Source organism: Rana temporaria, chromosome 5 (genome assembly GCF_905171775.1).
Source record: "Rana temporaria chromosome 5, aRanTem1.1, whole genome shotgun sequence".
Classification (NCBI taxonomy): Eukaryota; Metazoa; Chordata; class Amphibia; order Anura; family Ranidae; genus Rana; species Rana temporaria.
The window spans coordinates 89,875,603-89,889,691 of record NC_053493.1 but is presented as its reverse complement, the minus strand read 5'-3'; the positions used below and the strand labels follow the sequence as shown (position 1 = coordinate 89,889,691).

The 14,089-nt window shown below is 46.0% G+C and overlaps 1 protein-coding gene across 1 annotated transcript in view; it reads right to left on the bottom strand.

The window, feature by feature from the left end:
* The window catches only part of SNX13 (sorting nexin 13), a 210,056-nt gene that overhangs the window by 66,240 nt on the left and 129,727 nt on the right, over positions 1-14,089 (bottom strand). The window contains exons 13-14 of the mRNA XM_040352832.1: positions 4,182-4,375; positions 208-312 (exon numbers count right to left, since the gene is read on the bottom strand). Of these exons, the coding sequence (XP_040208766.1) occupies positions 208-312; positions 4,182-4,375 (299 nt within the window). The remainder of the gene's footprint in view (positions 1-207; positions 313-4,181; positions 4,376-14,089) is intronic.

Here is a 14,089-nt window from a genome sequence, read left to right as displayed (position 1 = left end):
AATCTCTATAGGTCTGTTGCTGTATAGGAAAAGTACGATTTCAGGAGATTTCATCGATGGAAGCCCCATAACGGGTAAACGGCTAATTCACCGGTATCTATCTGTAACTGAATTGTCAGCTTATGAGATCAAATCTTCAGCTGGATCAGGTAGTGGAATTCTAGAATTCAGAATGGATAGACAAAAAAATGTAGGTCAACAACTTACCTTCCTCTGGACCTCATCAAAGATCTCTGGTGTTGGGTCTTCATTGTTTAACATTTCTTCCAGTTTTGCTAATAAATAATCATCAATCTGAACTCTGGGTGATGCCTATCATCGAGAACAGTAAGAAAATATTATTTTAATCCTTTTCTTCTTTTTTTTTTTTTTAATAAAATAATTGTATAAAAGGAGGAATAAGCACATATAGCTGGATTCAGAAAGCCCGCCCTAACTTTGCGGCGGCGTAGTGTATCGTGTTTACACTACGCCGCCGTAAGTTAGCGAGGCAAGTACATGATTCCCAAAGTACTTGCCTGCTAAGTTACGGCGGCGTAGCATAAATCGGGCGGGCGTAATGGCGCCTAATTCAAATTTAGCTGAGGGGGCGTGTTTTATGGTAATGGGGGGTGACCTTACATGATTGACGTATTTTACGAACGGCGCATGCGCCGTCCGCCTACATATCCCAGTGTGCATTGCGGCAAAGTACGCCGCACGGTCCTATTGGTTTTGACGTGGACGTAAATGACGTAAATCCCTATTCACGGACGACTTTTGCAAACGACGTAAATTTTTCGACGCGGGAACGACGGCCATACTTAACATTACTATTCCAGCTATTTAATGGAATAACTTTAGGCCTGATAATGCGTTACGTAAACGGCGTATCTGTACTGCGTCGGCCGGGCGTACGTTCGTGAATAGGCGTATCTAGTGATTTACATATTCTACGCTGACCGCAATGGAAACGCCACCTAGCGGTCAGCCTAAAAATTACACTTTAGGATACGACGGTTTAAGACACTTACGCCGCTCGTATCTGAGCCTAATTTAAGCGTATCTGGTTTCCAGAATACACTTAAATTAGCGCCGGTGCCTAAGTCTTTCTGAATCCACCTATATAACTTCAGGATTAGCCACAGACACTGAACAGCTGAATATAGGACAAAATCAATGCCAAGAAAATACATTAGGGGTCCATTCACACATAGACTGTGCCGCAGCTGTGTGTCCTGGCTGCAGCAAATCTGTGGTAAGGAACGTGTGGTGCGTGTTTTAGTGCATCACACAGTTGTTGTTTTTCTCCCACTTAATTGTATATGAAGTGCACAAAAGTGACAGTTCATTAATGTTACTGTACAGCAGCCTGGTGTGCTGCTGTACAGGGACATGTGATCCTGTCCAGTGTGCTGCGATTAAAATGCAATATATTGCAGATCATTGCATCGCAACTCCAAGCTGCAGTGCACTGTGAATAGGAAACATAGAAAACAAGGGGTAGGTTCACAAAGGAGATACGACGGCGTATCTCCAAATACGCCATCGTATCTCTGAGTCAGGCCGGTCATAGAATCTCTAGAATCAGTTACGCATAGATTTCTATTAGATCCGACCGGCGTAAGTCTCTTACGCCGTCGGATCTTAACTGCATATTTACGCTGGCCGCTAGGGGCATGTACGCTGATTTACGCCTAGAATATGTAAATCAGCTAGATACGCAAATTCACGAACGTACGCCCGGCCGACGCAGTACAGTTACGCCGTTTACGTTAGGCTTTTCCCGGCGTAAAGTTACCCCTCCTATATGAGGCGTACATGCGGCGTACCAATGTTAAGTATGGACGTCGTTCCCGCGTCGAATTTTGAAAAATTTACATCGTTTGCGCAAGTCGTCCGTAAATGGGGCTGGACGTCATTTACAGTCACGTCGAACTCAATACGTCCTTGCGGCGTACTTTGGAGCAATGCACACTGGGAAATTCCACGGACGGCGCATTCGCGAAAAACGTCAATCACGTCGGGTCATGGTTAATTTACATAACACACGCCCACCTCTTCACAATTTGAATTAGGCGGGCTTACGCCGGCCTATTTACGTTACGCCGCAACTTTATTTTGAGAATACGGCACTTGCCTGTAAAAGTTGTGGAGTCGTAACGTAAATAGGATACGTTACGCCCGCACAAACATAAGCCATTCTACGTGAATCTACCCCCAATTGTTTTCTACATGTACTAGCTGTGACTGCTGTTCTTCCAGCACAGAAAACAGGCTTGTCACCATGGTATGTGTAAATTGGCATTTAAAAGGTTTGCCACCGATGTGTCTAACACTTCAGTGACTGTTGTTTGTATCAACACTCTGAATTAAAGCGACGCCTGTGTGTACAGTCATTTCATTATTACAGTGAAATTTGAGCACTTCATACTCCATACTTCAACAACAAATCTAATTAAATGGCTATTTAGGGTGGCGTAATTTAGGCATTTTTAGCAAAAATAGGATCCTGCAGGTTTATTTAAAATTAAAGGTATTCTAGTATAAAAAACAAACAAACATGAGCAGAGCAGCTTTGATCCTCTGCCGGCGGTCCTGGCTACCCCCCCCCCACGAGTACCCCCATAGAAAGTCTCTTGCTACCGGGGTACTCGAGCAGGCTTGCTCCCAAGTCATGCTTCTGTGAATGGACACTGCTTGGACCACCCCCGCTCTCTCCTCACTAGCGGCGATTGATAATGGCTCCTGCTGCTGTGTCAGACAGACAATGAGGAGAGAGAAATCTGGGAGAGTCGCTGCTCTCATGCACATTGCTGGATGGAGATGGGGCTCAGGTAGGTATAAGGGGAGCTGGGGGTGAGGCAGCACCCAGAAGGTTTTTTACCTTAATGCATAGAAAACAATAAGGCAAAATCCTTCTGCCTTTAGAACTACTTTGACATAAATATACAAGTGCCACAGCAGACACTATACAATATCATGCTAGTAAAATGACCTGTTTCCATTTGCAACTAGCTTCGATTTTCTACTACTGTTAAAAAAAATTAAATATTGATGTGGAGTTACACTTACATATATAAGAGATAAAAAAACTGTGTTATGCCGCGTACACACGATCGGTTCGTCTGATGAAAAACGGTCTAATGGTTGTGTGTGGGACCCATTGATTTTTTATCCAACTGTGAAAAAACTAGGCTCTTGTTTTAAAATGATCTGATGGTTAAAAAAACGATAGAAAAAAACGATCGTCTGTGGGTACGCCCATCGGTTAAAAATCCACACATGCTCAGAATCAAGTCGACGCATGCTTGGAAGCATTGAACTTCATTTTTCTCTGCACCTTGTTGTGTTTTACGTCACCGCGTCCTGACACGATCGTTTTTTTAACTGATGGTGTGTAGGTACGACTGATGAAAGTCAGCTTCAACGGATAACTGATGGAAAAATCCATCAGACCGTTTTCATCGGATGAACCGATCCTGTGTACAGAGCATTAGAAGCACTACTTACAGCATGCAGAAGGAGGAGGAGGAGAGGACCATAAAAAACACAATGGTATAAGAAACCTCCAAAATAACATGGTAATATTGCAGCTTAAAAGCAGAGTTCCGCCAAAAAAAAAATATTAAAAAGTCAGCAGCTACAAATACTGCAGCTGCTGACTTTTAATATATGGACACTTACCTGTCCAGGGCACCCACGATGTTGGGCCCTGAAGCCGATTTGTCCCTCGGCTCTTGGGTGCTGCCGCCGCCATCTTCGGTAAGGGAATCATGCGCAATTCCACTGGTCCCTGCTGTCTTCCGGGACCTGTGCGTCTCCCAGAAGACAGCGAGGAGGGGGAAAGAGTAGGCCCTGGACGTGGCGTAGGTCACCGCTGTGATCTATGCCCAGAAGTGGGAACAAATACCTGTATTACACAGGTATCTGCTCCCTCCTCTTCCCCCCTGAAAGGTGCCAAATGTGACACCGGAAAGGGGGGAGGATTACAAAAAGCGAAAGTTCAATTTTTGGGTAGAACTCCACTTTAAAGAAAAAAGCAAGTTCCTATCAGGGAAGAATAGAAACCAGAAAGTAAGTAGTAATCAATCAACAGAATACAAGTGGAGTTTTCACACTTATATCCTTCAAATTAAGAATACATGTTCTGGTCTTAAAACTGTAATGCTCATGAGACACCAAAAGAGGGTAAAACATACCTTTTCTGATAAATACTGATCAAATACGCCAAGCGCAGCACTTCTTAAAAGATCCTTTGTTTGGTTGGTTTGGTGTTTCCCATCTCGCTGCCGACTATGCAACACCTCCAGCTGCTGCTGTGCCGTCACCCGGTATCCCTCTACTGTAAGCCAGAAGAACAGATGTGCCTGCCCTCCTGTTTGCTGCATAAAATCTGCATTAAAACGGGGAAACTAGGTAAATCACAGGTCACATTCACATTTATATTGAGAATACACAAATAAACAAATGGTTCTATGACAAAGTAAATGGCATGCCCTCAGACGAAGTCAGCCAATGACGAAACGCGTCAGAATGTGACTCCTATCGATTGACCAGAGATACTGTGGAGGCTCCAGGACCAGGAACAGGAAAGGAAGCACGAGCCGCTTCACTGTCATGGCGAGTGGAGATACACAGGCACAGTAAAACATACTTTACGCTTGAGATTGTTAACATTGCGGTACGCACATTTTATAAGTGGTGCCTATGGGGCTTAATAAACTTGTTTAAATGATACCACACTATATGAGTCTATTTCGATTATATGTGATTGCGGATTGACCAAGCACGTTAACCAGCCGGTGGAGAGTGCAATTTCCAGGACAAATGTGGATAAACATTCCAGGCTTCTTTTTTCTTACATTTTGGTGAGGGCATCCCCAAAAGGGGAGTAAAATCCCCCCACGTGGTGATCCCCCCCCCCCCCCCCTTGGTGAAAGGAGCACTTTATAAGGATTACCTCTGACATTTGTCCATCTGCACTATCATTGTTTTCCTATATGTGTCATATAGAAGTCCTTCAAGCGGTGGTTTGGAAGTAGCACTGCTACAGTATCATACTGTACTTTGGGACTATTTTAAGTTTAATTTTTCTTTTTTTACTGTTTGTTTTAGACATTTTTGTATTTTAAGCAGCTGCTGAAGTTTTCATTTATATCTTGTAGTCTGTGGTCAATTATCTTAATTACTTATTCCTGAGCACTGCCGACATTGGAGGTTGGGCGACATTAGCACTTTATTTTTTCATGCTATTTATTACTAGACTAATGGATGCTTACATGTATATAAGGGTGTATGCGTGTGTGCACGTCACTCAACATCCAGAGCCAGATACTACTTTGAAACTACTAGATTCTACACTGCTCGGAAAAAAAAAAAAAATAGGAGGAGCCATTTCTTCTGTACTGGGGCTTATTCAAAATGAATGAGCTGCGGCAACATGTGATAAAACATCTTCCAACATAGGTGTTGGTGCAATGCAACCTGCTGCGAATGGGTCCAGAGAGTAACAGGCAGAGATAAGAAGAGAGTGACAGAGAGAAATATATATATATATATATATATATATATATATATATATATATATATATATATATATATATATATATATATATATATATAATGTGTCTTTCTCCAGTTACTCCAATGGCTCTGTATCGCCAAGAATACAGAAACATTTGTTTCACATAATGTGTTCTAGAGATAAGAAGAAACTAAATATGTCCTGAAGCACAATGACGGCTTTGTAGCAATGATCAAATCTGAGTTTAATAATCAAATTATAACGGTCTGGAATTAGGAGGACCACATGAGCAGCTGAGTGACTGTTCAATAGCTTCAGTTAGCAGCTACAGAAAACAGCCGTATTGAAATGACTTTTTTTAACCACCTAATTTTACTATACGGCGGGCGAGACCCCCATTGGGACTACGTCATAGGATGTCACCCCAGTGTCAACACTCTCGCTCGCCGTGCAGGTTCGCAGCGTGGCGATCGCGCAGTGTTCTTAGGATAAGCAGTGACCCCGATCCCGGTGAAGAGCTGACGACGCGGCTCTTTACCCATGTGATCGGCTGTGTCCAATCCCAGTCAGTCAGATGTAAACATGGAAGTGTTGTTTATCGTCTCTCCTCGCCTCAAACTGGCAGTGTGAGGCATGGAGAGCCGATCAGAGGCATCTTCTTACAGGGGAGACCTGTACAGGTAATCAGGGCACTGATCATCAGCAAAGCCCCAGCGGTGCCATCAGTGATGCCAGTCAGTACTGCCTATCATTGCCCATAAGTGCCATCTATTAGTGCCCATCAGTGTCAATTATCAGGCATATTAGTGCCGCTGCAGTGTCATATTCTGCTGCCTATCCTAGAATGCTGCGGAAGTCATGTGACGGGCAACTGCGCATGCGCTCCAACGGCAAATGTGATGCGTTGCAGGCAGGGGCGGACTGACAACTCATGGGGCCCCCGGGCAATAGAAGATTATGGGGCCCCTCTGGCTTACAGATGGCCACCACGCCAGGAGGTAGTGCAGAGGCGGGCAGCTAAAATCTTGGGATATTCACATTAAAAGCATGTCATTTTGGGACATATCAGGGACAGATCTAAAAAAAACACAGATTTTTACATACTGTCCCTGGTTTTACTGAGCCTGGCAACCCGGATGGGGCCCCCTAGTGGCATGGGGCCCTCGGGCAGTGCCCGAGTGACTCAATGGTCAGTCCGCCCCTGGTTGCAGGGGATTTACGACACTACCCTTCAGTGAACCATCACAATTTGTCACGGAAGTGACGTAGTACCATACACAGAGCGGGGGGAGAGAGAGAGAGAGAGACCCATTCAGAGCGAGAGAGAAATAGAGATCTAGAGATACTGAGATACATTCAGAGCGAGAGAGAGATCGTGTACATATATTTTATATAAGGGAAGTAATGCACATAGGGGAGGTAATCCCCTCCCTGAGCCCCGGTTCTCTCTCAGTATCTCTATATCTGTATCCCTCTCTCGCTCTGAATGTATCTCAGTATCTCTATATGTCTATTTCTCTGTCGCTCTGAATGGGTCTCTCTCTCTGTCCCCCCCACTCCGTCTATGGTAATACGTCACTTCCGTGACAAATTGTGATGGGTTCACTGAAGGGTAGTGTCGTGAATCCCCTGGAACGCATCACATTTGCCTTTGGAAGGCATTGCGCATGCGCAGTTCGCCGCCACGTGACTTAGGCAGCATTCTGTGATAGGGAGCTAACGGTGACACTACACCGCCTAATCAGTACCCATCAGTGCAGCCTATCAGTGCACATCAGTGAAGGTGATAAATTACTTATTTACAAAATGTACTGATGGACTACATTTTTGGGCTTTTTTAATTTTTTTGCAAAAAAAAAAACAGCGGCTATATAATACTACTAAAATAACTTTTTTTTCCCCCCCATACAAATAATGACAAAAATGTCATGTGGGTACAGCATTGCAATGGTCAAAGTGTGACAGCTCTGAAAGCTGAAGGGGGTGAAAGTGCCCAGTATTGAAGTGGTTAAATAGTATTTAAGCAGCTCTGAACAGAAAATTAACTATTTGGATTAGAAGCTATTGTAGAAAATAAAGAGATTTTTAATACAGCTTACCTGTAAAATCTTTTTCTTGGAGTACATCACGGGACACAGAGCGGCATTCATTACTATATGGGTTATATGGAGTACCTTCAGGTGTAGACACTGGCAATCTCAAACAGGAAATGCCCCTCCCTATATAACCCCCTCCCATAGGAGGAGTACCTCAGTTTTGTAGCAAGCAGTATGCCTCCCAAAATGGTCCTCAAAAAAGAGGGGTGGGAGCTCTGTGTCCCGTGATGTACTCCAAGAAAAAGATTTTACAGGTAAGCTGTATTAAAAATCTCTTTTTCTTTATCGTACATCACGGGACACAGAGCGGCATTCATTACTATATGGGATGTCCCAAAGCAATGCTTACAATGAGGGGAGGGAGAACATCTCCAAGACAAAAGGATTTAATTTAGAGATATACTCAAATCATAATAAATCCAACTTAGTTGAGAAAAATAAAATTTTTAAATTTAACTCGAACAAGAGGAGCCCCCGGAATCCGAGGGTCTCAAACTGCAGCCTGCAGCACTGCCTGCCCGAAGGCAGTATCAGTATTCCTTCTTACGTCCAACTTGTAGAATTTTGTAAACGTGTGGACAGAAGACCAGGTTGCCGCCTTGCAAACTTGAGCCATAGAGATCTGGTGGTGTGCTGCCCAGGAGGCGCCCATGGCTCTAGTAGAATGAGCCTTTAATGATACTGGAGGAGGCAACCCTTTCAAGCCGTAGGCCTGAGTGATTAATTGCTTAATCCACCTAGAAATGGTGGACTTTGCAGCTGCCTGCCCCTTCTTGGGCCCATCCGGTAGAATGAACAGCACATCTGTCTTCCAGATCTTCTTTGTAGCTTTAAGATAGGCCTTCATGGCCCTGACAATATCCAAGGTATGCAGCAACCCTTCCTTTCTGGAAGTAGGTTTAGGGAAGAAGGATGGTAATACCAAATCCTGGTTCAAATGAAAACTGGATATGACCTTCGGAAGGAAGGAAGGATGAGGGCGGAGAACGACCCTGTCCTTATGAAAAACAAGATATGGTTCCTTACAGGATAAGGCTGCCAGCTCCGAAACTCTTCTTGCGGAAACTATGGCAACCAAAAATACTAACTTCCTTGTCAGTAGAACCAAAGGAATATCAGCCAACGGCTCAAACGGTTGTTTCTGTAAACTTGACAGAACAAGATTTAAATCCCACGGACAAAGCGGGGATTTAACTGGAGGTCTAATACGTAAGACCCCTTGAAGGAAGGTCTTAACCAGCGAGTGGGTGGCCAGCGGCCGCTGAAACCACACTGACAGAGCAGAAATCTGTCCTTTGATTGTGCTTAATGCCAATCCTTTATCCACTCCTAGCTGGAGAAAACTTAATACTCTATCGATGGTAAATTTGCGAGAAAGCCATCGCTTGGACTCACACCAGCCTACATAGGCCTTCCAGACCCTGTAATAAATCACCCTAGAGACCGGTTTCCTGGCTCTGATTAGGGTAGAGATTACTTTCTGAGACAGACCTCTACCCCTGAGAATCAGGGATTCAGCTTCCAGGCCGTCAATTTTAGATGCCGTAAGGCAGGGTGGAGGATCGGACCTTGCGATAGCAGGTCTGGCCGTAGAGGAAGAGTCCAAGGGTCTCCCACTACCATCCTTAAGATTAGTGAGTACCATGCCCTTCTGGGCCATGCTGGAGCTACCAGGATGACTGGTATGTGCTCCACCCGGATCCTGCGCAGCAGGCGGGGTAGTAACTGGAGCGGGGGAAACGCATAAAGAAGTTTGAACTGATGCCAAGGGCAAACCAACGCATCGGTTCCGCAGGCCATCGGATCCCTTGAGCGGGACATGAACCTGTCTAGTTTCTTGTTGAGTCTCGATGCCATGATATCCACGTCCGGCACTCCCCATCTTTGGCAGAGTGCTTGAAAGACTAGTGGATGCAGAGACCATTCCCCCGGCCATAGAGTCTGGCGGCTTAAGAAGTCCGCCTGAAAGTTGTCCACTCCTGGAATGAATATTGCCGATATGCAGGGCACATGAGCCTCTGCCCATAGAAGAATCAAGCTCACCTCTCTCTGAGCGGCTTGACTCCTGGTTCCCCCTTGGTGATTTATGTATGCCACGGCCGTGGCATTGTCTGATTGAATTCTCACCGGGAACCCCTGCAATTTTGACGTCCAAGCCCTGAGGGCTAGTCGAGCAGCTCTGAGCTCCAAGATGTTGATGGGCAACTGCTTCTCTGGCTTTGCCCAAGTACCTTGGCGAGTGCAACCATCCAAAATTGCTCCCCAGCCCGTCAGGCTGGCGTCTGTGGTCACTATCTTCCAAGCCACTGGGCTGAAAGACCTCCCCTTCAGTAGATTCTGAGGGTCTAACCACCAACACAGACTTTGTCGGACTCTTGATGAGAGCGGCAACGGGATATCCAAGGCCTGTGGCCTTCTGCTCCATGCTGACAGGATGGCTGCCTGTAGGATGCGAGTGTGGCTCTGGGCGTATGGTACCGCCTCGAATGTGGCCACCATCTTGCCTAGTAACCTCATACATAGGCGAATAGTCGGTTCTTTCTTGCTTAGAACCAGTAGGATTAATTCCTTGATGGCTTTTACCTTCCTTAGAGGTAGGAACACTCCTTGTTGTTCTGTGTCTAATCTCATGCCGAGATATTCCAACTGCTTTGTGGGCTGGAAAGCTGACTTTTCTCGATTTAGGACCCAGCCGAACCTCTCGAGGTATTGGACCGTGAGGGCCACTGCTCGCTCCAAGCCGGGAGACGAGTGATCTATGACTAGGAGGTCGTCCAGGTATGCTAGGATCGTGACCCCTTGGATCCTTAGTTTGGCTAGGATTGGGGCTAGGACCTTCGTGAACACCCGGGGGGCCGTAGCCAACCCGAAGGGAAGCGCCACGAATTGGAAGTGACGCGAAGCCACCATGAAGCGTAGATATCTTTGATGTGGCTGATAAATTGGAACATGAAGGTAGGCATCCTTTATGTCTATGGACGCCATGAAGTCGTCCTTCTGGAGTGTGGCAGCTGCTGACCGCACGGATTCCATCCGAAATGAGCGGATCTTTAGATATGCATTTACCATCTTTAGGTCCAAAATTGGCCTGACATCTCCATTGGATTTTGGGATGATGAATAGGTTGGAGTAGAAACCCAGCCCCTGTTCCAGGACTGGTACCTCTACTATTACTTCCTGGGAAAGTAGATGATCTAATGCCGATCTTAATGCGGCTCCCTTTTCCGGATCGTTTGGAATCCTCGACTTCTGGAAATGAGGAGGAGGAAACCTTAGGAAATCTAATTTGTAGCCTGTGGCCACGGAAGACCGTACCCACTCGTCGGGAATGCTGGCTTCCCAAATCTCTGAAAAGAGTCGCAGCCTTCCCCCCACCTTCGTGGGTGGGGGCGCCCCTTCATAAGGTTGGCTTGGGGGCTGGTTTTGCTGGTTTGCGAAACCACTGCCTTTTGCCTCTAACAGCCTGTCCTTGTGATCTGCTGTTGAAGCCGAAGTTTGCTTTTGCAGGAGGCCGTCGATACTGCTTGGCATTAGAGGGCCCCTGCCCAGGGGAATACTGTCGTTTAAACGCAGGTCCCTGAACCTTCTTCTTAGTTGGCAAGAGAGTACTCTTGCCGTTTGAAATGGTCTGAATGTATTTATCTAGGTCTTCTCCGAAGAGTCGTCCTCCATGGAAGGGGAACCCTACCAGGAGCTTCTTGCATGGGGGCTCAGCCTCCCAGCTTTTTAACCATAAGAGTCTTCTCATATGGATAAGGGATAACGATAAACGTGACGCTTGCTGGATAGAATCCTTGATTGCGTCTACCGTAAAACATATGGCCTTAGGGACATCCGAAAAATTTTCTGCCTGCTGGGCCGGAATAAGTTTAAGCATCTGCTTAAATTGATCCGATAATGCTTGAGCGACCCCAATCGCAGCCACAGCTGGCTGTACTACTGCCCCTGCAGTAGTGAAGGAGTTCTTAAGTAGTGCTTCCAAGCGCTTATCAACTGGATCCTTGAACACCTGTATGTTTTCTACAGGGCATGTTAACGATCTGTTAACACATGAGATGGCTGCGTCCACTGCAGGAGTAGCCCATCTTTTGGAAAATTTTTCTTCCATAGGATATAGGACAGAGAACCTTTTAGGTGGTAAGAAGATCTTATCTGGCTTGTTCCAATCTTGGAACAAAATTCCCTCTAATAGAGGATGGATCGGAAACACAGCATTGCTTTGAGGCGCCCTCAGTGAGCCCAAAGCTGAAACCGTCGATACCTGGAGATCTGGTACTGGCAAGTTGAATGCCCTATGGACCAAGTCCGACAATCCTTGAATCCACCAGCTCTCCCTCAGGGAGACTGCCCCAGACTCCTCTGTATCCGGGTCTTCGATCCCTGAACCTACTTGGTCCTTGTCCAAGAGGTCGTCCAATTCCCCTGAGGAAAGGACCTCCTCTTCTGAGGGTCCGCGCTCGGGCGACGGAGATCTATTCCGCTTACTGCCCTCTTTTAAAGAGGTGAGTAATACCTCCTCCGTGACCATCTTAGGGTTGGACTGACCCGCGTCAGCTCCAGCCCCAGATCCCGATGGCCCCAAGGCTCCCTGTAGGGAAAACAGCGGCATACCATGGTACAATACCGAGGTACACCTGCTACCTATTGGTATTTGGAACTATAAAAGTTAATTGTCCAAACACCTGTTTGGGGGATAAAAAAATGCTTCCTCTCCCCTAGATGACTTTTTTTTTTTTTTTTTTCGTTTTTTGTTTCAAATCCAGGAAAGAAAAAACATTCTGTCCCCCTGAGTAGTATTGCAAAGAAAAACTATGAGATGGAAAAGAAACAGCCTATTTCTAGGCTTGAAAAAACAGTCCTCTGAAGACTGCAATATCCTTTCTGGCCACTGTGTGTCCTCGGCGCCCCGTGCTGCCGCTCTGGTCTTTCTCCTCAGTTCCAAAGTATTGAATGGAACAAACAAACAAGGAAGGGCCGCCCCTTCCTTTAAGCCACTGACCCGCCCTTCCCCCCCAGCCATCTCAAACAGGAAATGCCCCTCCCGACAGGGGGAGGGGGGGGGGATTTTGGGAGGAAGGGACCTCTCTGTTCCAGCAAACTGCAGCCTGCAGCTTGGAACCATGAGGAGGTCAGCGTTTTGCCTGCTTGCAGGCTCTGAGGAGGAAGACTGAATGGAGCATCGCCTGGAGGCCTGCAGGTAAGCAAAGCTCTCTGACACACACATATATTTTTATATAACACAGGCCCCACTCAATGCTTTTCCAACACTACAAGGGAGGTCACATCTTATGGGGAATAATACATAGAGAGCCATCCTATCTTTATGATATGTGACTAGTTTGCCAGATGCAGTGCATAACTTTAGGCATGTCCCCTGTGACCCCCCAGAAAAAAACCTGCTAAGAACCAAGTTCCGCAAGTTTTCCCCTCACTTACCTGCTCCATGCCGCAGGACTTTGCCAAGCAAGAGGCCCAATCTTCCCCCATCTCCGTGGGGATGTCTAGACCTTCAGGCCCTGGGTTCCTATGAAGGATCCACTGTCCTGGGCCCATATAGCACCCTGGCAACAGAAAACTTTAGGTTTCTAAGTTCTGGGCCCAGGGTCCAGCTCTCTAAAAAGAAAAGCATTATGGGCTATACCCCAAGGGTTTGGGGTCCGGTTACTGACCACTTTAGCGCTGAGGCTTTTTTGGACAGAACCGGTAGCTCACCTAATCCCAAGGATGCGGAGGCAAGCTAAACCATGACTAACACCTAAGACACTGGCGTAAAAACTGAGGTACTCCTCCTATGGGAGGGGGTTATATAGGGAGGGGCATTTCCTGTTTGAGATTGCCAGTGTCTACACCTGAAGGTACTCCATATAACCCATATAGTAATGAATGCCGCTCTGTGTCCCGTGATGTACGATAAAGAAATATAATTATTAGGAACGGGAGTTGGATGGATCAGCAAGATCTATGCATGTACTTTGCTCACTTGCTAATAGTCACAGACAGCCGTTAAGGCCAAGCACATAATGGCCTAAAGAACCAGCCAAATGAGAAGGGGGGGAGAGGGAAGTATACGAAAAATCCACACATACAGTATTCTACCATCAGCAGGAGCACAACAGCCTAAGGGTTTGCATACAAAAGGTGTCAGATTTGGACAAACACTTCTACAAGAATGTATTCTATTATTAGGTACTATCACGAAAAAAATGGTTTTGCGTTTAAAGTGGACCTGAACTCAAAAAAAGGACAAAGGGCAATCTGCTATCTTATAGAAAACATCTGGGAATATGAATTATGTCTATGTGTAGCTTCCTGAAATTCTCGAGCCTTGAATTACTTTGAAAAAAATAAATAAAATAACAGCGCATTTCCAATGCCTAGGCATTCCTGTTCTGTAGCCTTATATCTGCAGTGTGGGGTCATCCAAGGCACTGCTGCCTCTGATAGTGTTACAAGAGTTGGAGTGCGATTTGGTGAAGTCATTACTGTG